Below are 24,473 nucleotides of genomic sequence, written 5' to 3'. Positions count from 1 at the left end.
CAAGGGATGTTTTCTCATGAACGTAGTCCAGTGGCATCAGAAGCTGGAAAATGTGTGTTCCTGGTCCATTGAGACACAGAAATTCAAATAGTCGGGTTATAATATTGCCTACAGGAGGACTGGATTCCAGCAAATCGAAAAATTGAAAGCCAGCTGCAGTAATACTGCTTCTCCACTCAGTATTTGCTAGTTTCCAAGGAGGATGGATATCTTTTTCTTTAGCTCTGCCGAGAACAGGCTAATAATTTTTTATTTTATTTTTTTATTCCTTCTTCATTGATTTTAATCAAGGTTCCTTCTATATATACCGTTGTGGTGCTGCTCTCTATATAGCAGCTATCTAGATCTGCCTTTCCCAACCCTGACTTTGGAGCACTGTACCAGACTCCTCTGGACTGGATGTGCTGGACTAACTTGAAATGTGACCTTCAGACAGTGGGCTCTGGAGAGTGGCACTTTCTGTACCCTAGTGTAGAGGTAAAAGTTTTCCGCGGAGCGCTTTCAAGATTCAGATACATAGCATTTAAAACTTGACCCTTTCTCTGAAGATTCTGTTGCTGAATAAAAGCATTTGAGCTGAAGCACCAGGAGCTATCTCGTTGTTGAACCACTGGACACCTTTTACATTTTTCACTACTGTCGATTTTCTCAGCAGGAAGGGTTATTGCCAAGGGACTGAGCGCCGTCATCCACTGGGTGAAAAGACACACGAGCCACGCTTTTATACTTTCCATCCATTGAGCTGGACACCTTCACCTGCCGGACCTTCATTAATACCAGCTGCCTGGGTTTACAATTACCCAAGGCCTTGCACATTGGACCTCGTTATGGTACCGCTATTTAACACATGTCAGCACAGAGCTATAGAAGGGACAGTCCTGTTGCTACAGGTAATCCCAGTCCCTATACTTACCTAACAGGTCTGGGGGCATTTATACGATATTCTCTGACAAAATAACTCAGAGTTACAAGGGATTTGTTTTGGACCTGATTAATACAATGCATTCCACCCTGAATTTTGAGGCTCAGCCTGTATTATCCAGCCATGGGTCTTTTAACAACTTGCAGACCGGACCATTTTGCTGGTCAAAGATCAGACCACTTTTTGCGATTCGGCACTGCGTCGCTTTAACTGACAATTGCGCAGCCGTGCGACGTGGCTCCCAAACAAAATTGACGTCCTTTTTTTCCCACAAATAGAGCTTTCTTTTGGTGGTATTTGATCACCCCTGCGGTTTTTATTTTTTGCGCTATAAACAAAAATAGAGCGACAATTTTGAAAAAAACGCATTATTTTTTACTTTTTGTTATAATAAATATCCCCCAAAAATATATAAAAAAAAACATTTTTTTCCCTCAGTTTAGGCCGATACGTATTCTTCTACATATTTTTGGAAAAAAAAAAATCGCAATAAGCGATTATTGATTGGTTTGCGCAAAAGTTATAGCGTTTACAAAATAGGGATAGTTTTATAGCATTTTTATTAATAATTTTTTATTATTTTTGTTTTTTACTAGTAATGGCGGCGATCAGCGATTTTTATTGTGACTGCGACATTGTGGGGGACCCATCGGACATTTTTGGGACCATTGTCATTTATACAGTAATCACTGCTATATAAATGCAGAGATTCCTGTGTAAATGACACTGGCAGTGAAGGGGTTAACCAGTGGGTGGCAGTGTAGGGGTTAAGTGTTCCTAGGGGTGTGTTACTAACTGTAGGGGGGGTTGGGCTTTCATTTAGTGAACACTGATCTCTGCTCCAATCACATGGAGCAGAGATCAGCGTCACTAGTTGCTAGGCAGAATGGAAAAATGCTGTTTACACGGCATTTCCTCCATTCGGCCGCTCCGTGAGACGATCGCGGGGATGCCCGCGGCGATCGAGTCCGCGGTTCCCGCGACCGGACTCACGGGGGTCCCGACCAGCGCGGGAGCGCGCCGGCGGCGGCGCGCACCCGGTGCCAGGGTGGCATTGAATATTGGACGTACCTGACTTTTCCACTATACACACTATTTGTGGTGTTCCTGAAAGCACTCTCAAGGGTTCTGGGTCCCTGTCTGAGAGCATTGGAATGATTTCCCCTTGAAAGAGATTTTTAAAATCTATCTATAAAATCTATTCCCACTGTGGTTCCATCAGTGACACACCTAACAGGAAGAAAAAAAAACAGACAGGTAGAACGTGTATTTACCGTTAGAGATTCTACTAACCAGCAGCTAGGATCCCTCCTTAAAAGGCATACAGTTGCAAAAAAAAAAAAAAAGGATGTGAACCCTTTTGGAATGATATGGATTTCTGCACAAATTGGTCATAAAATGTGATCTTATCTTCATCTAAGTCACAACAATAGACAATCACAGTGTGCTTAAACTAATAACACACAATTAAATGTTACCATGTTTTTATTGAACACACCATGTAAACATTCACAGTGCAGGTGGAAAAAGTATGTGAACCCTTAGATTTAATAACTGGTTGAGCCTCCTTTGGCAGCAATAACTTCAACCAAACATTACCTGTAGTTGCAGATCAGACGTGCACAACGGTCAGGAGTAATTCTTGACCATTCCTCTTTACAGAACTGTTTCAGTTCAGCAATATTCTTGGGATGTCTGGTGTGAATCGCTTTCTTGAGGTCATGCCACAGCATCTCAATCTAGACTCTGACTGGGCCACTCCAGAAGGTGTATGTTCTTCTGTTTAAGCCATTCTGTTGTTGATTTACTTCTATGCTTTGGGTCGTTGTCCTGTTGCAACACCCATCTTCTGTTGAGTTTCAGCTGGTGGACAGATGGCCTTAAATTCTCCTGCAAAATGTCTTGATAAACTTGGGAGTTCCTTTTTCCAAAGCAGCCCCAAACCATGATGCCCCCACCACCATACTTCACAGTTGGGATGAGGTTTTGATGTTGGTGTGCTATGCCTCTTTTTCTCCACACGTGTTGCGTGTTTCTTCCAAACAACCTAAACTTGGTTTCATCTGTCCACAGAATATTTTGCCAGTACTGCTGTGGACCATCCAGGTGCTCTTGTGCAAACTGTAAACATGCAGCAATGTTTGTTTTGGACAGCGGTGGCTTCCTCTGTGGAGTCCTCCCATGAAATCCATTCTTGTTTAGTGCTTTACGTATAGTAGATTCGCTAACAGGGATGTTAGCATATGCCAAAGAGTTTTGTAAGTCTTTAGCTGACACTCTAGGATTCTTCTTCACCTCATTGAGCAGTCTGCGCTGTGCTCTTGCAGTCATCTTTACAGGGCAAGGCCTTTGGAAATACTTTTATAACCCTTTCCAGCTTTATGCAAATCAACAATTCTTAACCGTAGGTTTTCTGAGAGCTCTTTTGTGCGAGGCATCATTCACATCAGGCAATGCTTCTTGTGAAAGGGAAACCCAGAACTGATATGTGTTTTTTATAGGGCAGGACAGCTGTAACCAACACCTCCAATCTCATCTCATTGATTGGACTCCAGTTGGCTGACACCTCAATCCAATTAGCTCTTGGAGATCTCAGTCTAGGGATACACAGTTTTTCCACCTGCACTGCAAATGTTTACATGGTAACATTTAATTATTTGTGTGTTATTAGTTTAAGCAGACTGATTGTCTATTGTTGTGACGTAGATGAAGATCAGATCACATTTTATGACCAATTTGTGCAGAAATCCATATAATTCCAAAAGGGTTCACATACTTTGTTTTGCAACTGTAATTCACCAAACTGTCTATGCAGATAAAGGGGTGTCTGTAGATAAAACTGTGCAACTTTGACCAAGTTGAATAATGCCCTAAGCTATTTATTTACCTCCTGAAGCCCGAGGGAAGAACTCCCAGAGATTACATCAACCCTTCTGGTCTTCCTACTTGCTGCTGGGACGTTGCCAAGAGAATCCCAACTGTTGCTGAGGAATGAGCTCTCAAATGTGGGCTTTGGAGCTACTGTGTCAGGATAGTGTGAATGTGAGGGGGTTTGAATCTGACAGCATGCTTTCGTAAAATTTATGTTTGGGTATTTTGTTGAATCTTAAAAGTGGAAGTAAACCCATGGATTTAAACAGAAAAAAAAAAAAAAAAGGCATGCCGGTGTCTTGTCTAATAACGTCCTCCATCGGATAGTGTCCGCTGGGTAATGCGCATGCGCAGTACACAGCAACAGATTCCGAAAATTGCCGAGGATGAACGGCGCCTGCGCCGTGAGTCCAGGTTCTATCCCCACTATCCAAGTGGACATAGAGTAGGAATAAAAAAAAGAGCCAAGCGCAGCGAGGCCGAGCCCGAAGCGTGGCGAGCGAAGCCTCGCCCGCGAGGGGCCCTTTAATACTCACAACCCTATGTCCGCTTGAATGGTGGGGCTACCCCCTCCACTCACAGCGCAGGCGCCGTTCAGCTTCGGAAATTTTCCGAAGCTTCGTCTGCTCCGTACTGCGCATGCACAGTACGGGGCGGACACTATACGGCAGAACACCGGGAATGCTAACTGCACATTGGCTGTGCTCTCAGCCAAACTATCAAACCATCCAATGGCTGGTGTCAGAACGAATCACATGTGCAGCACCATAGCGGTTGAAGATTAAACAGAGGCAAAGATGGCAGCTTCCTTGACTGAAAACGATAGGGGAGTTTACTTCCACTTTAAGACTTGAAATTATATTTTAAACATGTGCAAAAACAGCTATTGCAGCGAAAGGGTTACGTCTGCATTTGGACTGGCTGGTTCTGCCCTCCATGCAGTGTAGGAAGTCTCCCCAATTTATCAAATTCAGGCAGATTGGGGTCAGATCCCTTGAAAAGGACCTCTCCATCGCTGGGGTAGACTCCTGTTTAATTGAACCTGTGAAAAAAACGTCTGAAGCCTTACACTTGAATTATGATGGCTTTTTTCAAGCATCTAATCTTAGGTCTATACAGATGCACAAAGAACTCTGATCACACTGCCGGAGAGGTTGTCTCTTTGAATGCATTGGAGGTTAAAACGCACTGCATCAACACAGGTGGTGTAAGGAAAAGTTAGCTGAATCCTTTTCTACTTCATCTACTTCTGCAGTGGTGCCCTTCAGGTGATTAAGTTGTGCTTTGTTAAAATAAAAATAAACTTTATACTTATATCCTTTCTGCAATGGATTTGCACAGAGCAGCCCCGATCCTCTTCTATGCTCTTGGCCCCTATCTCCTGTCGAGTGCCCCCACAGCAAGCAGCTTGCTATGGGGGCCCCCCCGAGCCAAGTCACAGCTCACTGTGTCCATTCAGACACAGAGCCGCAGACCAGCCCTGCCCCCCTCTCTCCTGATTGGCTACCTGACTTTGATTGACAGCAGCCAGCCAATGGCACCACTCCATGTCTCAGCCAATCAGGAGGGAGAATCTCGGATGGGCGAGACACTCGTGGACATCGCTGGACAGAGATGGGGCTCACGTAAGTATTAGGGGGGCTGCTGCACGCAAAAGGTTTTTTATCTTATTGCATAAAATGCATTAGGCTAAAAAACCTTCTGACTTTACCACTCCCTTTAAAGTCTGACTCCCACTCAGCCCATAGGGCCCAACAAAAAAAGTCTTGTGTTTGAAGGTTTACTCTTCTACAAATAGGGGGGTGCTTGTGCATCCTGGTTGGTCCTTGAGTAGTCTGTCTTACCCATATTCAGCTGTGGAGGGCACCACTTTAGGCCCACAGCTTAAGCATTTCGTACCCCTCTTCAGTGCTTTCCATTATCTGCCCCGTACTACTGCGCATAATATATCTTCCCCAGTTACCTTGGCTTCTAAAGCTGAGCCCCATCTGGGCCTCCTATCCCTGTATCAGGAAAAACCCATGATCTTGGGACATGAAAAGCACCCGATGGTACTTAGTGCATCTCCTCTCCTTAGGAACACCCAATCTATGAAGTCAACTAGGACCTTCACAGAGCATCCCCTAACTGGAAAAGGACCTGGGTCCTCAGTGTTATCTGGACAACGCATACTTCTTAGTGCCCTATTCCTTGTGTTCAGGCCTAGTATTTGACAGTAGCTTGACAGTATTTGTGGGATGCTTAGATAGCCTCTGGTGAAGAGTTAGTGTTATGGATCCTTGTAGCACCTTCCTGAAGGGCCTAACACAAGATTCATCCAGATCAGGCTTCATCAGTTTCCAGCACTAGTAGCCATTAGTCACCCATAGGCAAGGCTATTAAGCTTAAGCCCTCACTAAAAAGGGCTACATCCTGTGTACCCTTAGACCCCTTGAGAAAAACCCCTTCTCCCATGTTGCAGAAATGTGGATAGCATTCTGAAGGGTGGTCCCCAATTCCGTACATCTTTTCCCAAGCCATTTCAACCTGCTTCTCTGTTGTCATGAGTTTAGGGTAGTCACTAGTGTGATCCTTCAGTTTCTTCAAGAGACAGGGATATTTATATTTCCCACATGCAGGCAATTCCACTCACTGGAGAACTTTTATCCCAGGGTTACAGTTTGGTTCTTCAGAACAGATAGTTCCCTCCACACCACGGAATTTCATTTTTGTGCAGGTTGCCACACCTTTGCGTAGGGGGGCTTGATCTCTGGTTTTAGATTTGGGCACTGGTCCTTCAGATGGCTTCCAGGGCTCCTTTTCATTAGGCCCATTAGCAGTTACTTTTATGTTGCCCATGCCTCAGTTGGACTGTTTTAAGACTTCCCGACTGTATCTAAATCCCTGTGTCCCTCAATGAGAAAGAGGGAAAAAAGGCACTTTCCTAAACTCTCTCGGGTTCTTGTCATGCTCTTGGTATGGCTTGCTATTAAAAAAAAAAAAAAAAAAAAAAAAACTTATGCTGGATAGAGGAGGGATTATACTAGGGATACTGGGTTCCAATTTTTCTGTTTGCCAGTGTCCAGTCATCCTGTACGCAGCATAACAACCTGACTGTATCTACTCCTGTGTCCTTCAAAAGACTCCAAGAAAACGATTATATATGTTAAAGAGGAGCTTGCGCCAAAAAGAGGAAGCTCCACTTGTTTGCATCCTCCCACCTCCCCCCCCCCCTCTCTACTGCCACATTTGGCACTTTTTGCGAGAGGAGGGGAAGGGGTACCTGTTTTGTACCTTCCCCCACTCCGCCGTCTTCTGGGACAGATTACAGGTCCCGGAAGACTACGGGACCATTCACAAGGCTTGCACATTAATAAACAGGCTGTGAAGCTGAAAGGCTTACTACAGGTGCCAACACCTGCACTCTAAGCCTATTGAAGAATCCGCTCAGGTGAGGACATCACTGGATCCCTTAACAAGTAAGTGTCCTTAGTATTTTTAGCTGCTCACCTATTTTCTGAAGGAGCCTGGCGCTCATCTTTAAAGCAGAGTTCCGCATGGGAAAAAAATAAAATAAAAAAAAAGTTAAAAGTCAGGAGCTACAAATACTGCAGCTGCTGACTTTTAATATGACACTTACCTGTCCAAGGAGCCCGCAATGTCCTCACCCAAAGCCAACCCGTCCCTTGGCTCTGGGTGCCGACATCCTTATTAAGGGAAACAGGAAGTGAAGCCTTGTTGCTTCACAGCATATTTCCTACTGCGCATGCGCGAGTCACGCTGCTCGATCAGAGTGGTCCCCGCTGTCTTATGGGATCTGTGTCTGCCAGAAGACGGGGGGGCGAACATTGCATAGTGCGGAAATCTATGCCCTGCAGTGGGAGCAGATACCTGGATTTGACTGGAATCGGATCAGCGGAAGTTCCATTTCTGGGCGGAGCTCCGCTTTAAGTGCAAGAATCCAATTTACAAGCTTGATTAGGTTAATTTTGCATAGCATCAGGGGCACTTTACAGCTGAATTTAACTACAGAACCACTGTACTCAGATCTAGAAACAAATAAAAATCTTTTTTTATTTCGATGGTCATTCACTAGTTTGCAAACAGCTACTCACCGAAGAAGTCTCGTTTGCTGTCTTTTACGTATTGAAGGGTTGGACTCGAAGATATGAGGCCTCTTGCGCTTTTTTCCTGTGGCTACAGCCGCTGCAGCAGCCATTCCCACGGGCCCTACAAACAAAAAAAATACAAAAATTACCACAGAGTACAATAACTAAAAAAAAAAAAAAATGTAATCCAATAACAGAAAGGCTCCAAAACCATAAGGGCTAAGAAGTAGGGGAGACATTTAGCTTTAAAGGGAACCTATATTGAGAACATACATAGTCTGCCACTGATAAACATGCCTTTTGAAAACACTAGTGGTATTGCTGTTTTGTTAATGCAAAGGATGCTATATTTCTCATGTTTCCTCCCACCCTTGCACATCTAATTTGGGTGTCCTTTTATGAAGCGGTGAAATCTATTCACTGCATTCATTCTCCGGCATTCACAGAGGAGATCTTTCTCCTCTGTATGCCAGTTTATAAAGCGGAGTAGATCGCTTCACCCTAGGAGAAGTGAAGTGATCTACAAACGCTTCTAACACTGGAGAACGGCCCCTAATACTGGAATTTTGTGAGAATTTACGAGATTACAGTACTAGAAATTTACCGATACACAGAGATGTCAATTTATTAAGCAGTGATAAATTATCACAGCTCAATACACTGACACACGGTGTGATTAATGTTAGTAAAATAAAGCGTCCCCCTACATAATATATACATGTATACACACACACAGACATTATATATACATATACATACATACACACACACACACACATATATATATACATACATACATACATACATACACACACACACATTTATGTGTGTATATATATATATTACACATAAATATGACAGGGGGACATGGTTACAGTGTTGGGGGGTCTGAACGAGGCATAAGGAAGTTAAATTATCTTCCTCTTTCCTCCTCAGATCCCCCCACATTGTCTCTTCACTCCCCGGTTCTCCACCTCTGAGCTGGTGAATGGGGGGAGAGTGAATTCTGACACAGATCGCCAGTGAAGCGCTGAGATCCCAGCTTCATAAACTGGCTGTTGCTGTGTCATTCTATGAGGATTCTCAGTGTGCGGAGATAATCGGCGGGAGAACAAGTTCAAACACTTCTCCCCCTGATTATCTCTGGTTTATAAACTGTTTATGGGCTGTGATCAGGGGCGATCCTATGGATCTCCACTGATCACTGCTTCATAAAACGGACACCTAAGCGTGACCTCTTGCAGGCAGCATTGGACTCCTTGCACACTCCCCGGATGGCTGACCATCGTGAGAACATCCTGGTATAATGTCTTTGTATCTTTTGCTTTGGCCACCCAACACTTCTTTTAAAGCGGGAGTCCGCCGGGACTCCGCGTTTTTTTTTTTTTTTTTTAAAAGCCAGCAGCTACAAATACTGCAGCTGCTGACTTTTAAAATAGTGACACTTACCTGTCCAGCGCGCTCGCGATGTCGGCACCCGAAGCCGATCTCTAGATCGTCTCTCGGGTCCTGCCGCCGCCATCTTGGGTATGGGAATCCGGAAATGGAGCCTTTCGGCTTCATTTCCCGGTTCCCTACTGCGCATACGCGAGTTGCGCTGCGTAATAAGGATGGTCCCCGCTGCCTCTGGGATCTGTGTGTTTCCCAGCAGGCAGCGGGGCACTTGCGGAAAGGGGCGTAATCTACGCCCCTTTCCGCAGAGAGCTATCCCGGAAGTGGGTGCAGATACCTGTACTGTACAGGTATCTGCACCCCCCTGAAAGGTGCCAATTGTGGCGCCGGAGGGGGGGGGGGGGGTTCCGATGAGCGGAAGGTCCACTTTAGGGTGGACCTCCGCTTTAATTAAGGTAGGACCTCTTGATATTCTGAATACCTGTATATACAGGCCTGTCCTCTCCTAAATGATGGTGATAATAGTATGTGTTATGTTATAGATGTTTATATCCTCCTAAAGAAGAGCGAACACAAAAATTATGATCGAAACGCGTTGGTGTATTTCTCAACAGCAGCATTCACAGACATACTGCCTATGTAGTGTTCTATGCATTTGTTATTCTGGACATCCATTATGTACATTTGTGCAAGTGCTCTTGTTGTCCTGTTTTTTTCCATTTGTTCCTTCCCCTTCTTTGAAATTGCTGCTTTTACTGGTAATTTTTTTATACCCATTGAAAAATAAAATATATTTTCATACGCAGTATATTTATTACTTGCAAGCTGCATACAAGCCCTTGGGAGTCTTCTGTTCTTTTTTCATGTGTGCTATTGGGCTAGCTGCACTCTGTCCACAACTAGGGGAGGTGGGCTCCATTTTTTGTTTAATATATTGTTTTAGTAAGAATTAGTAAGAATTCACCATCATGACTTCTAGATAATTTAAGTAAGAAGGTCCGGACACAGTCATAAAATGGCATAGATTAAGGAGTTCACATTTGGGTGCAAGAGGCGGGGCTAACTGGTTAAAACAGCAAATGTGATGCCGGAGGATACTTGCTCCTGAAGACATCCTTTACTAATGATGAAACATGTTGGGCGGGAACTTCCTGTATCATATGCGCTCTCTGTGGAGCACACACTTTTTGATCCAACAGTTCTTCCTGATAAAGGCAATCAATATGTACACTTATGTATGTACATTAGCTTTTATTTATTTTATTCAATTTTATTCAGATTTAGTTCCTGTGCATATGTACATCTTTACTAATTCTCACAGAATGCAGAGAATGAGTCAAGATATGCACTGCGAGCATGCAAGCAGAAAAACGACTAGGAGTGTTGGGCAAACTTTTTTTTGCAAAAGACTATCATTTGCCATAAAAAATAAAAATAAAACAAACACCTCTCCTGAATATCAGAACTCCCAAAGCAGCAGTCTCGGGAAGATTGAAGAAGTATTGGTAGAGACACGCAGACACCTGAAGATACCAATTTAAAATTACAATTGTAATGGATATTCAGTGAAGCAGCTCTTAATAGACGCCTTCACAGATGATTGCATACATACATTACCAAGTACTTAAACACAAAACCCAAGTACTAAAAAAAAAAAAAAAAAAAAAAAAAAAAAAAAAAAAAACCACACACAAAAAAAAAAAAAAAACCACTGAACCAACCCCCTCCACACAATTGAGGTGGGCAGAGGGGGGATCCTCCCTGCTCCGTTATCGCATTTTGGCAGCAGGGGAACGGGGCTCCTCTGGTCTCAGAATACATAAAACGGTGCTGCAACTGCTGATCTAACAAGTTTGTTCAACAAAAGTGCATCAATGGATCAATTTCTGTTGAGCGGCAATGGCCACACATGGATCAAAATTTGGATGGTCCCTACTGAACGTGCCAAATTTTGATCCATCTATGGCAACCTTTAGTTGGAATCCTCAGTTCTCTGCTCTCCACCATGCTAATCTTCTGGTGCTGCAAGGATTAATACAGCCGCTGGACCTGTCATAGGTATTCGTCAAGAGTGCTGACTGTTCCCAGTCTTTCCAGCCCCTCCTCTATTCATAGAAGCTGAACTTTAGCTTTCATCAATAAACAGCACTCTATGAATGGAGCAGGTGGACCATTCATTCATCCATCCAATCACCTGTCCCCCATATTTTCTTTCTAAAAAAATCAAGACTATAAAAACTGCGCAAATGGTTTCGATAACGGATGCATGCCTTAAACTTTCTGTCCCACAAAAAAAAAAACGGAACAAACAAAAAAACAGTAAAGATGTTAGTGCAATGTCAAGCATGCATGTCTAACAGGGAGGTTGATTTACTAAAGGCAAATATACTGTGCACTGCAGGGGAAATTCTGAAATGAGGGGACGCTTTGCCAATTTCAATCGACCAAATCATGTGCAAGCAAAAATGCTGTTTTTTTTTCCCTGCATATTTTCCTAGCATGTAATTGAGTATTCTTTGCAAAGTGAATCTTTACCTTCATTTTCCTCATTTACTAAGCTCTGGGGCAGTGCACTTGCAGTGTACAGTATATTTGCCTTTAGTAAATCAACCCCAATGTGTTCCCCATAAAATTGTAACTGCAATGTGTCTTTAGTAGAAAAGAATTTCTGACGAGACTCTAATAAGCAAGTTTGTGCTCTATTTGCGCCCTCTGCTGGCAAAAATTATATTGAAGAAACAGTATAAGGGCTCCTTCACATGGACGTGTCTGTGTACGGAGCCCACTCTGCTCAGCAGGGGATCGCTGTGTCATTCCCCGCTGAGCAGGCAGATGACAGGTCTGTCTCTGCACACTGTGCAGGGGGCGACCTCTCAGAGCGCCGCTCTCCCTTAAGGGGGATCGGATGAAGACGGACCATAGGGTCCATCGCCACCTGATCCGATGCCGGATGGAAAAATAGGTTTCTCCTTCGTCACACTTTTTCAGATCGGAGTGGGTCGGATGTCAGTGGACATGTCACCGCTGACATCTGTCCCTCCATAAAAGGTCTATGGAGTGTCCGTTCAGGTCCACCTGAAAAACTGACAGGCGGACCTGAACGGATAGTCCGTGTGAAAGGGGCCCAACAGGTTGCACTTTCTAAAGGGTGCAACAGAATTTTATCTAAAGACCCTTCATATATGTGTGATGTAACATTGCAGTTAATGTATATGCTTCTTGGTCAGATAAATGCCATTGCAACAAATTAAGTTTATCCAACTTCATCAGAAATTGAATTCAATTGGTGAGGTTACAGATATTAAGACAAACAGCTAAACAGTTGAAATAAATAAGAGTGAAAGGTTTTACCAGTAACAATACACATATTTGTGTAGCCACAGTAACTTTATAACACTATAGCCATATAAAAGCTAGTCATGTGAAAAATTAAGTACACCCCATATAACCCGTCAACTGGACATATTTAAAACCGGTAGCATGCAGTTATTTGGATTCAACCATTACACTGTAAGGAAAATGATCTATTAGTGGCATTACATTACAAAGACTACTTTGTCCAGGACTAGCAAGATTCAGTCCAAGAGCTGATCATCTAATGGCAAAAGTCTCTAACCCCAAATTTAATTGCAGGTTCTGAGGGTAACTCTCCCAACGTGCATGTGTCTACTATCACAAAGAGATTACACCAATTTAACTTGCATGGTACTGTAGGTGTGCCCAGCAACTAGGATTTTTGTACATACCATAAAATTATTATTTTTATTTTTTTTAGTCCTTTGAGGGACACAAGGCTATGGTAAGTTATGCATTTGTTATGTTGCTGCATTCAGGAGTTAGCCAATGGTAAGCAGAATTTTTTTTTTTGTACTCGCCATAAAATCCTTTTCTCTGTAATTCACCAACCGACACAGCTCCTCTCTGTAACTAAATGGGTTGTATAGCCTGCCATTAGGAGAAACTAGGCAAAATTGTTACACAATACACAGAACTGTAATCCCACCCCTGGGGGCGGACCCTGTGCTATCAACCCTTCCCACTGCTCCCAGCAGCTTCAGTTCGTCAACAAGCAGTATAACGTAGAAAAAAGGAGGGGTGGATGCTGTGTCGGTCGGTGAATTACAGAGAAAAGGATTTTACGGGGAGTTCAAAAAAATCCTATTTTCTCTTATATTCACGACCTACACAGCTCCTCTCTGTAACTAAATGGGACATCCCCAAGCAGTGCCAAACGAGGGGTGGGAAAAAAAACAGCATAAAAACCTCATCCACCATGGCAAGTGGGAACTAGTGAAACTAAACCCCCAAAAAAACAGCAGTGTGTGGAAAAACACCACTATATAACCGGGTATCCTCAACCGGAGTGATCCCCAAGACCGCAACATTGCGGAAGTAATGCAACAGTGCATTAACAAAACAGTACTGCGTTTTTATCGAAAAACCAGGAAAAAATTCAATTGCAACTACACAGCCGCCTGAAAAACTTTGTGGCCAAAACAGGCGTCAGCCGATGCACTAACGTCTACCTTGTAGAACTTGGTAAAAGTATGGACAGACGACCAGCTTGCCGCCTTACACACCTGAGCAACAGACGCTTAGTGTCGGAAGGCCCAAGACGTTCCAATAGCTCTTGTAGAGTGGGCCGTGACTGGAAAGGGGGCCACCTGCCCCTTCAAGGCGTAGGTTTGGTCTACAATCTATCTGATCCACCTGGAAATGGTGGCCAACGAGATCGCCATGCCCTTTTTAGGACCAGCCACCGAAACAAACAGTGAGTCTGACTTCCAAAAGGGAGCTGTGGCAGACAAGTACAACTTCAGAGCTCTAACCACATCGAGAGCGTGAAGGGCCACCTCCTTGGGGTGCTTCGGCCTAGGACACAACGATGGTAATACAATGTCTTCATTGATATGAAAAGCCGAAACCACCTTGGTAGAAAGGACGGTTGCGGACGCAACACGCCTTATCCCTGTGGATGACCAGATAAGGCGACTTGCAGGACAAGGCCACCAATTCCGAAACCCTCCTGGCCGATGTGATGGCCACAAGAAAAACCACCTTCTGTGAAAGGATCAACAGGGGAATCTCCCTGATATTTTCAAGCGGCGGCTTCTGAAGCGCCAACAACACCAGGTTCAAATCCCATGGGGTTAACGGAGGACGCACCGGAGGGACTACATGTCGTACCCCCTGAACAAAAGGTACTCACTGAAAAAAAAAGACAGCCAAGGCTGAAATTTGCCCCTTAATGGTGCTCAACGCCAATATCTGGTCTACTCCTTGCTGAAGAAACAGCAGGATCCTGGATATATAAAAGGAGCGCGGATGCCACCCTTTCTCCTCACACATGGAGATATAGGCCTTCCAGGTACAATGGTATATCTTCCGTGAAGAAGATTTACGCGCCCTCAGCATAGTTGGAATCACCCAGTCCGACAGACCCCGGTTCCTGAGCACTTGGCTCTCAATAGCCATGCCATTAAAGCCAGCGATGGTAAAGCAGGGTGAAAGATTGGACCTTGAGATAGGAGGTCCTCTCGCAGCGGCAGTCGCCAGGGAGCGTCTGCCAGCAGACGCACCAGGTCTGCGTACCAGGGCCGCTGAGGCCAATCTGGGGCAACCAGGATTACTGGAATCCCCTCGGCTTCCACTCTGCGAAGCAGACGTGGCAATAGTTTCAGTGGAGGAAAGGCGTAGATCAGCTGGTACTGATCCCACTGAGCCATCAGCGCGTCTGCCCACGGATCTCTCATCCTGGACACAAATCTGGGCACCTTCCGATTGAGACGGGAGGCCAATAGATCCACATGTGGTGTGCCCCACTTCAGGCACAGCAGCCTGAATATCTCTGGATGCAATGCCCACTCTCCTGGGTCTAGCATCTGTCGACTCAGATCGTTCGCCTGCCAATTTTCCACCCCCGGGATGTAAATGGCCTTCAGGGCCGGAATGTGTCGCTCTGCCCACCGAAATATGTGAGCGACTTCCCGAGCAGCGGCTGAGCTTCTTGTTCCCCCTTGGTGATTTATGTACGCCACAGCCGTGGCGTTGTCTGACTGTATCCTTGTCGGACGCCCCTGAAGACACATCGACCATGTGTCGATCACTGTCAATTCAAGCAGATTGATCGGCAACTTGGATTCTTCCATCGACCAGAGGCCCTGAGCCGACTGAATCCCCATCACTCCACCCCGGCCGGATAGACTGGCATCCGTAGTGATCACCGTCCATTTCAGAGGAAGGAAAGATTTTCTGAAATGAATCACCGGGGACCTCAACCACCAGATCAGGGAGTCCCTGACTGGCTGGCTCACCTGGCGATCCAGGGACAACGGAGATTTGTCCCATTTTGTTAAGAACTCCTTCTGCAGGACTCTGGTGTGGAACTGGGCATAAGGTACTGCCTCAAAAAAGGAGGCTACCATGAGCCCCAGCACCCGCATGCAAAAGCGGAGCGATGACCACTTGCGGTTCATCAGTAGTTTGACCGCAGATCTGAGAGTCAGCAATTTGTCTGAGGTGAGAAAAACCCTCGCTTCCCTGGAGTCCAACAGCAACCCCAGGTACTCGGGATTCTGAGTTGGTACAACCACCAAATTCTTGCAGGGACTGCAAGGTGATAGCCACATCCTCCTCTAATTCTGAGGCAGAAGAAGCTCTCAGGAGGAGATCATCGCCAATACTGGAGCCAGTACTTTGGTAAAGACTCGGGGGGCTGATGCCAGGCCAAAGGGAAGAGCCACAAACTGGTAGTGGGCTTCCCCGACTGCCAAACGCAGAAACTTTTGATGCAGAAGGCATATGGGTATGTGCCACGTGCCGCCTCTTTCTTAGCAACATAGGAGTCAAGGACCACCCTGGGGCGTTCTGTGACAGCCACGGTAGTGCCTGTAGTCCCTAGGAGGTTCCCAGTTGCAGAGAGGAGAAAACTGTCAGCAGCTATAAACAGCGGTGTAACGATCTGCAGACCAGCTTCAGCGTTCAGTAAAGAGCCATCCAGTGTCCTGCACACACAGTGGACACAGGAAGCAGCAAGTGAAAGCACATGTAATGCTGTCACAAGAGGACAGTGGCGAAAAAAGCACTCAGGCTTTAAGAAAATGGCCGCCAATGCAATCAATAGGAAATGGCTGCTGAAGCTCTCCAGGGGAATTTACAGCTTTCCCAAATCCAAGATGGCCGCCGGAACGGCGCCATGCTGTGACAGAGCAAAAAATAAAAACGTGCTGCCTGCTAGCAGTCAGAACAACCTCCACAAGCACCTTGTTTGGGACCCCCAGACCTGGACTAACGCCAGCCGCACAGAGCCCCGACAGGTGAGAAACAGTGACACACACACACACACAGCGCATGCAGACACCCCCCTCAGAGGGGGGGGGGGAGGAGGGGTGATAGGGAGGTGAGGTGACCCCCGAATCGACCCCCCCAGGGAATTCCCAGCTGCTCACCCCACCGAAGCAGGGAGAGCCGTACTTACCAGTCCTGAAGAGCTGGAAGACATTCCATCACAGACCTACTCCTGCGCAGTTACAGGGTAGCAGTTGGCCTCGGTATACTATGATCCAGACATCAGTTGCCCAGTCATATGTATACCCCGGAGCATTGAAGCTCACCGACCACCTCTGGAGCTGAGGCATGTCGTGGCCTGCCGAGCCTTAGCTGCGGCCTGCTCACGCTCGATGGCCGGACTGGGGAGACTACAAGGATATCATTAACCAGCCTGTCACCCAGCCGACAGTTGATGAAAGATCCTGATATCTTCTATCTTGCACAAAAAGCAGCAAAAATATGGACCGAGAGGCCCGTAAGGTTCCTAGGTCATTCTCCTTGCTAAGCAAAATAAAAACGGAAGCTGCTGGGAGCAGTGGGAAGGGTTGATAGCACAGGGTCTGCCCCCAGGGGCGGGATTAAAGTTCTGTGTATTGTGTATCAATTTTGCCTAGGTTTTTCCTAATGGCAGGTTATACAACCCATTTAGTTATAGAGAGGAGCTGTGTCGGTCGGTGAATAAGAGAAAAAAAACATTGCAAGTCTGCGTTCGTTTTTTGGAGGAAGCAGTGCATAGACACACAGAGGGATGAGACCTGTGTCCCTAAAATGCAAGCCAAGAAAAAAACTTTAAGGGAAGTACAAAAAATGTTTCTCTTTAAAGCCTACGGAGGGACACAAGGGTATATCTTATAACTCAATTGAGGGGTGGACAACACTGAAAGATCCCATGTATGTGGAAATCTTACTAGTAAGGTATCTGAAAAAAATGGGTGAAAGGCTAGAAGAAAAAAACGTGGGAATAATATTGAAATTGCTACTAAGAAAGGCACCAAGAAAAAAACTGGAATTCGAGAACAGGACAGGTAGCACCCCTAGGGGAAGCCTTATATAAAAAGGATAATGGGCCTCAACAATAAAGTGGAGGACAACCCAGTAGCTACTTAAGAATAATGTTTGTAAGGCTGAGGACTAGGATACCTAACCTTTCACCACAGAGATGGAAATATCAGGTAAATAAAGATTGCCCCAACTAGACACAGCCCTCTCTAGATTAATCCAAAGTGAGACAGGGGAGCAGACCTTCAAAATGAAACAGAGAAGGGTGTAGTCGTTTTTCGTAAAGAGACTGACAGCCTTGACTACATTGAAATAATGGGATGCTTGGGAACAGGGCACAAGGAAGGTGGGACAAGGTCTTCATTAAGGTGGAAGGCTGATACCATCTTAGGAAGAAAAGGAGGTTTTGGGTGTTAAGCCATGTACACACGACAAAAATAAAAATCGTCCGAAATCCCTAACAGAACACAAAGTTTTAGCAGGGGAGATTGCAGCACTAACATAGCTTTTGCTCATACGAGGATCTCTCGGTTTATTTCCATTCAGCCAACTGGGTCAAATGAAAAGAAACTTCAAGTGTGTACCCAGCTTAACTTTACTTTTTCCCTGTAAGGCATTAGGAAAGGCTCCTTGCCGTTAACTTATGCCGCGTACACACGATCAAACAAGCGGGTGGAAAAGTCCAGCAAACTGAAGTCCGCCAGACTATCCCACCGCGTGTAGCCTCCGGCATACTTTTTTGACCCGAAAGTACGGCGGACTTAGAAAGTAGTTTTGCACACCAATCTTCCCGCCGGACTCGCATTTCGGCGGACAATCCGGCCGTGTGTGTGCCAGTCCGCCGTACTTTTGAAATGAACGGACTTTTCCCGCCCGGGGAAAATTCCGCTCATTTCGAGCGGGTCTCCAGGTAGGAAGGGCCCGCGAAGGAGACGTCGCTGGCCCCGCCACCTGGTATGGACTTAAAGGGGAACCCCAACGCCGAAAATAAATAAATAAAATAAATAAAATCGGCGTGCCCCCCCCCCCCCCCCCCCCAAGTCCACAACAGACCCTTGTCCGAGCACGCTACCCGGCCGGCCAGGAAAGGAGGGGCGAGCGAGCGCCCCCCCCCCCCTCCTGAGCCGTACCAGGCCGCGTGCCCTCAACATGGGGGGTGCCTTGGGGAAGGGGGGCCGTGCGGGCCACCCCAAAGCACCTTGTCCCCATGTTGATGAGGACAAGGGACTCTTCCCGACAACCCTGGCCGTTGGTTGTCGGGGTCTGCGGGCGAGGGGCTTATCGGAATCCGGGAGCCCCCTTTAATAAGGGGGCCCCCGGATACCGGCCCCCCACCCTATGTGAACGAGTATGGGGTACAATGTACCCCTACCCATTCACCTGTAAAATAAAGTAAAAAAAAAAAAAAAAAAAAAAACACCACACAAGATAAAATAATTTATTGCACAGCTCCGGGGGTCTTCTTGCCGGACTCCTCCGCTATCTTCTTATAGCTCTTTTGCTAGCGGAGGAGCCCGGCATTCTTCTTCGTCGCCGCGGCCTCTTCTTCCGACTTCAGGGGTCTTGTCCCCCTCTTCGGTTCTTCTGCCAGGCCACCGCGCCTTCTTATAGCTCTTTTACAGGCGGTGGCCCGGTCTTCTGTCGCCGCCGCCGCCTTCCGTTCTTCTTCTCCTGGAGATGTTGACTCGAAGCTCTCTCCGGCCGCAATGCCAGGGACGCGCTGCGCGGCGACTTATATAGGGACAAGGGGCGGTGTCATCGGTTGATGTCACATGGTGACCCCGTCCCCTTACGATGTCACAGTCCCGGAGGATGCTGGGACTGTCACCAACCGATGACCCCGCCCCGAGGAGGAGGAAGAAGAGGAAGAAGAAGAGGAAGAGGAAGAGGAAGAGGAAGAGGAAGAGGAAGAGGAAGAGGAAGAGGAAGAGGAAGAGGAAGAGGAAGAGGAAGAAGAAGAAGAAGAAGAGGAAGAGGAAGAGGAAGAGGAAGAGGAAGAGGAAGAGGAAGAGGAAGAGGAAGAGGAAGAAGAAGAGGAAGAAGAAGAAGAAGAGGAAGAAGAAGAGGAAGATGAGGAGGAGGAGGAAGAACGGAAGGCGGCGGCGACAGAAGACCGGGCCACCGCCTGTAAAAGAGCTATAAGAAGGCGCGGTGGCCCGGCAGAAGAACCGAAGAGGGGGACAAGACCCCCGAAGTCGGAAGAAGAGGCCGCGGCGACTTAGAATGTCGGGCTCCTCCGCTAACAAATGAGCTATAAGAAGATAGCGGAGGAGTCCGGCAAGAAGACCCCCGAAGACGGAAGACCCCCAGAGCTGTGCAATAAATTATTTTATCTTGTGTGTTGTGTTTTTTTTGTACTTTATTTTACAGGTGAATGGGTAGGGGTACATTGTACCCCATACTCATTCACATAGGGTGGGGGGCCAGTATCCGGGGGCCCCCTTATTAAAGGGGGCTCCTGGATTCCGATAAGCCCCTCGCCCCCAGACCCCGACAACCAACGGCCAGGGTTGTCGGGAAGAGGCCCTTGTCCGGGCCCCCTCTTCCCCAAGGCACCCCCCATGTTGAGGGCACGCGGCCTGGTATGGCTCAGGAGGGGAAGGGGGGCGCTCGCTCGCCCCTCCTTTCCTGGCCGGCCGGGTAGCGTGCTCAGACAAGGGTCTGTTGTGGACTTGGGGGGGGGGACCCCCACGCCGATTTTTTTCGGCGTTGGGGTTCCCCTTTAAGTCCATACCAGGTGGCGGGGCCAGCGGCGTCTCCTTCGCGGGCCCCGCCTACCTGGAGACGCGCTCGAAATGAGCGGACTTTCCTCCGCGTGTTTGGGCGAGTCCGTTCATTTCAAAAGTAGGGCGGATAGTACGGCGGACTTAGAACGCCGTATTAGTCCGCTGAAAAAGTGCCGTGTGTGGGCAAGTAGCCCGTTCGGAAAGTCCGACGGACAGTCTGGCGGGAAGTCCGCCAGTCTAAGTCCGTCGGATAGTCGGCTACGTGTGTACACGGCATTAGAAACACCTCTAACAAAGAAGGCCACTTTGCAGGAGTGGCAAATTCTCTAATGGGTTCAAAGGATGGTTGCTGCAGGATAGAGGGGACCAGATTAAGTTCCCAAGAAGCACAGGGTGCTGTAATTGGGGTCTGATCTGTGAAATATCTCAAATAAAGCTTTTTAGGAGAGAATCCAAAAGGCTTTTAAAATAGGATGGCCAAGGTAAAAACCTGTGCTTTAAGAGTGCCTACAGCCCGATTGGGTGCTAGCTATTTCCTTGGTTGTCTGGAAAAAAAAAAAAACACATAGGGAAGTCAAGAGATGGGGATGGTTTCAGGCCAACAAAATGTTGTATTAGAGGGGCTCTGAGTGGAATTGAGCTTTGAATGAGGCAACCATGACAACTGATGATAATCCCAGAGAGGCATGTATTTTTGATCTCGAGGCCAGAGAGTAAGACCTTAGAGAGAGAGAAAAGCTTATTTGGTGGAAGGAAAACCTTTGGGTCGTACCTAGAATGAGGCCTAGATATTCCAGAAGCAGGGAAGGCACGAGGGCAGACTTTTGGAGGTTGGCAACCCAACAGAAAACCTGAAGAAGCTGTATAGTCCTTTGGAAATTTGTAGACAAGTTGCAGGAAATGAATCCTTCAGAAGGGGGTCAACTAAGTACCTGGTAACTTGCCCTGAGTTTTTGAGACAGTGAAAAGGGGGTGCAAGCACCTTTGTGAATACTTTGGGTGAAGGTGATAGACCTAATGGCAGGACAAATTGGAAGTGATGGTCTCCTACTGTGAAGTGCAAAAAGCTCTGATGAGATGGGTAAGTGGGAATATGGAGGTAGGCATTGGCAATGTCTACTGATGCCAAGTATTCCCTTGGTCTCAGCAAAAGCAATAACAGACATTGTGGATTCCATGCAAAGTTTGTGAACAAAAAAGAATCCTTTGAACCTGTGTTCCAGAGGAATCAGAACAATCACACCTTGGGACAAAAGATGGTTCAGGGCAGTTTACAAATCTGAGTGTACACATTTGTTAGCTTTTGGTTGGTTTGAAAGAAAAATGAGGAGGGGGTAGAGTTTGAAACCATTTTGTATGCTGAAGAGCATATAGGTTACTGATCAAGCTCCTGTGTTGGAATCTGGGGGGCTCTATTGTGGGTGCCGGCTTGGTGTGAAGAGCCCATCCAGGCCCTGTGTACTTAACAGGGAAAAAGTTTGGATTGCTGCACACCAAACAAGGTGCTTCTTGCTGGTAAGGACGGTTATAGGTGGGGGAAGTGACCATTTAGTTGTATTGTTGGAATACTGGCGAGGGGATGCACAGGACACCTTTGGTGCCATTGTGCTACGTGCTGGGTGTCCAGTGCACCCCTGTGCTTTTAAAGAGGGTGAGCTAATTCCAGGCTCACCTGCCTTCAGCCTATCCAGTATAATGCATGTGCTTCTACTATGGAGGCTCTCAAATGTATCGAGTTAGGACTCCGGATAATAATGGGGTGCCTTTTTGCGGCCTTTGCAGCTTATGCATGTATTTGCAAATGTGTGCAAACTAAACCAGTTTAACGAACTGCACTCCTGTGATCCATAGAAGTACAGCCAAAAAAGCTTTGGGTATACTTCTTTAAAGGGTTTGTTTTAAATTGACAAGACTTATATCAATTAAAAAGCTTAATGTTATTTATTTTTATGCATTTTTGTTTCTTCAGTATGCAGCTTTACTTTGATAATAAAGCGACAGATAACCATTAGAGCTTTTATTAAAGCGGTTCTTCACCCTAAAGGGGAAGTTCCGCTAGTATTATCCCTCCCCCCCTCCGGTGCCACAATCGGCACCTTTCGGGGGGAGGGGGGTGCAGTTACCTGGATAATCCAGGTAACTGCACCCACTTCCGGCCAGACCGCCGCATGGCTCCGCCCACCGCCGCATGGCTCCGCCCACCGCCGCTGTGTTCTGGGAAACACACAGTTCCCAGAGACACAGCGGGGAACCAGCGCCGCGCGACTCGCGCATGCGCAGTAGGGAACCGGGCAGTGAAGCCCTCTTGCTTCACTTCCCGATTCCCTGACAGAGGATGGCGGCGGTGGCTGCAGCGAGACGAGCGTTTGCTCGTCATCTGCCGCCGACATCGCTGGAACCTGGGACAGGTAAGTGTGATATTATTAAAAGTCAGCAGCTGCAATATTAGTAGCTGCTGGCTTTTAATATTTTTTTTTTTTGTGCAGCTCCTCTTTAAATGGGTGTTTAACAGCAGAAAACGGATGTCAAAAAACAGGTCACCATATTCCCAATTTCATTGCGTTTCCTTGAATGCAGCAGGCCCCGTTGAGATAAATTTGCACTGCAGAAAAGTGGGTCAAATGCAGCTTTTTGCTGCATTTTGAATTTAAATAAATGCGCTTGAGCAGCACTGTGAATGCAAAAGGCAGCATTTTAGAGAAAAACTCATCCACACAACTAAAACAATGGTATGACTAAGCAGAACATTTATCACTACTTGGCTCCTACCAGCAGCTGCCAGATGGGCAGTTATCTCATCGGCTGCAGTAGAGTTAAGGATGTCCGAATCATCGTAAGATGTGTCTTCTGGAGAGGATGGAGAATCTTCATCAGCACTTAACATACTGTGCTCTGTGTATGTAGCAACATGGACTTGCTGGACCTGTTGGGCTACAGAATGAGCCACAGTGTGAGCCACTGTATGTGCTTCAATGGTTGTCAGGTTATCCGTCTGTGTAACTGTATGATCCTCCATGGTTGCCAAACTGTCAACATAGATCATAAGATTCTATAATGAAACAACATTACAATCAAAGTAAGTCCATTATGAATGCAATAAAAGTACACTGAACATGATTTTTTTACATAAGGTTTAGGAGAGGGAGAGAGGGAGATTACATGTTTAGGGGCTCTAAGAATTTTTCTATAAAAAAAAAAAAATACAAGTTTAAAGTTGCCATAAGATCCCTTTCATTTTAAAAAGCCTCAGATGTTCCTAAAAGCACCTCTGCCTAATACAAAACATAAACCCTTCATATTTTCCATCCTGGGAATTTTTTTTATTTCTGATGCGTTCCCAGGTTTCCATCCTGGGAATTTTTTTTTTTTTTACATTTCTGATGTGTTCTATAAACAGCAATGCATAGAATGGATGAATGGACCCAACAAAGCAACTATAGAACTTCATGGATAAACCGTGTTCCAGATGGACACAAAGGCGTTGATTACTAAAGGTGAATAAGCTGTTCACTTTGCAAGGAAATTTCCCCTTACTCAGTGAATGTAGGTGAAGCTCAGCTGACTTTCATCATACAATAACATTCAACGATACCTAGATATAAAACTATAAAATGGGCTATATATGGGTACCCTCATCCATAATTGACAATCAAAGAATATATTTAGATTCTTGTTAACTTTACTGATACCAGAGAAGGACAGTGAGACAAAAAATGCAATAAAACTATTACAAAAAGTAAAAAAAAAAATATTCATAAAACATATGTATAATTGAGTGACACAGACCAAATACTCGAAGTTGCAACAATATTTCTTTACCAATTATTTATTGTTAGTCTGCTAGCAATAACTAGCAAAGAAATATTGATGCAACTTCCAGTATATGGGCTGTATCATCCAATTATGCATTTTCATATTTTTATGAATTTTTTTTTTTAAACTTTTTGTAATAACTAGTTTTTTGTTCAAAGATATCCTTCTTTTTTTTCCCCTTGCGTGTGCTTGGGTATTTTTTACAAAGCAAGTTTTTACTACAGTCACTAAGCTAAGTGGAAATTCCCTTGCAAAGTGAACAGTCTTTGTACCTTTAGTAAATGAACTCCAAAGTTTTTCTAACAAACGTGTGTAATAAACTGGTTTCCAAAC

The 24,473-nt window shown here is 45.9% G+C and overlaps 1 protein-coding gene across 6 annotated transcripts in view; it reads right to left on the bottom strand.

The window, feature by feature from the left end:
• The window catches only part of NRF1 (nuclear respiratory factor 1), a 127,848-nt gene that overhangs the window by 79,874 nt on the left and 23,501 nt on the right, over nt 1-24,473 (bottom strand). For 5 of the 6 annotated variants that reach the window (XM_077471968.1, XM_077471970.1, XM_077471972.1 and 2 more), the window contains exons 2-3: nt 23,097-23,376; nt 7,888-8,002 (exon numbers count right to left, since the gene is read on the bottom strand). In XM_077471968.1, the coding sequence (XP_077328094.1) occupies nt 7,888-8,002; nt 23,097-23,370 (389 nt within the window). In that variant the 5' untranslated portion in view covers nt 23,371-23,376. The remainder of the gene's footprint in view (nt 1-7,887; nt 8,003-23,096; nt 23,377-24,473) is intronic. The other variant, XM_077471969.1, reaches the window with a different exon arrangement.

This window comes from Lithobates pipiens, unplaced genomic scaffold, assembly GCF_037356315.1.
Source record: "Lithobates pipiens isolate NorthernLeopardFrog02 unplaced genomic scaffold, aLitPip1_a1.2 Scaffold_8, whole genome shotgun sequence".
In the NCBI taxonomy this organism is placed as follows: Eukaryota; Metazoa; Chordata; class Amphibia; order Anura; family Ranidae; genus Lithobates; species Lithobates pipiens.
The sequence above is the reverse complement of the archived record's forward strand: the minus strand, read 5'-3'. Positions and strand labels throughout refer to the sequence as shown.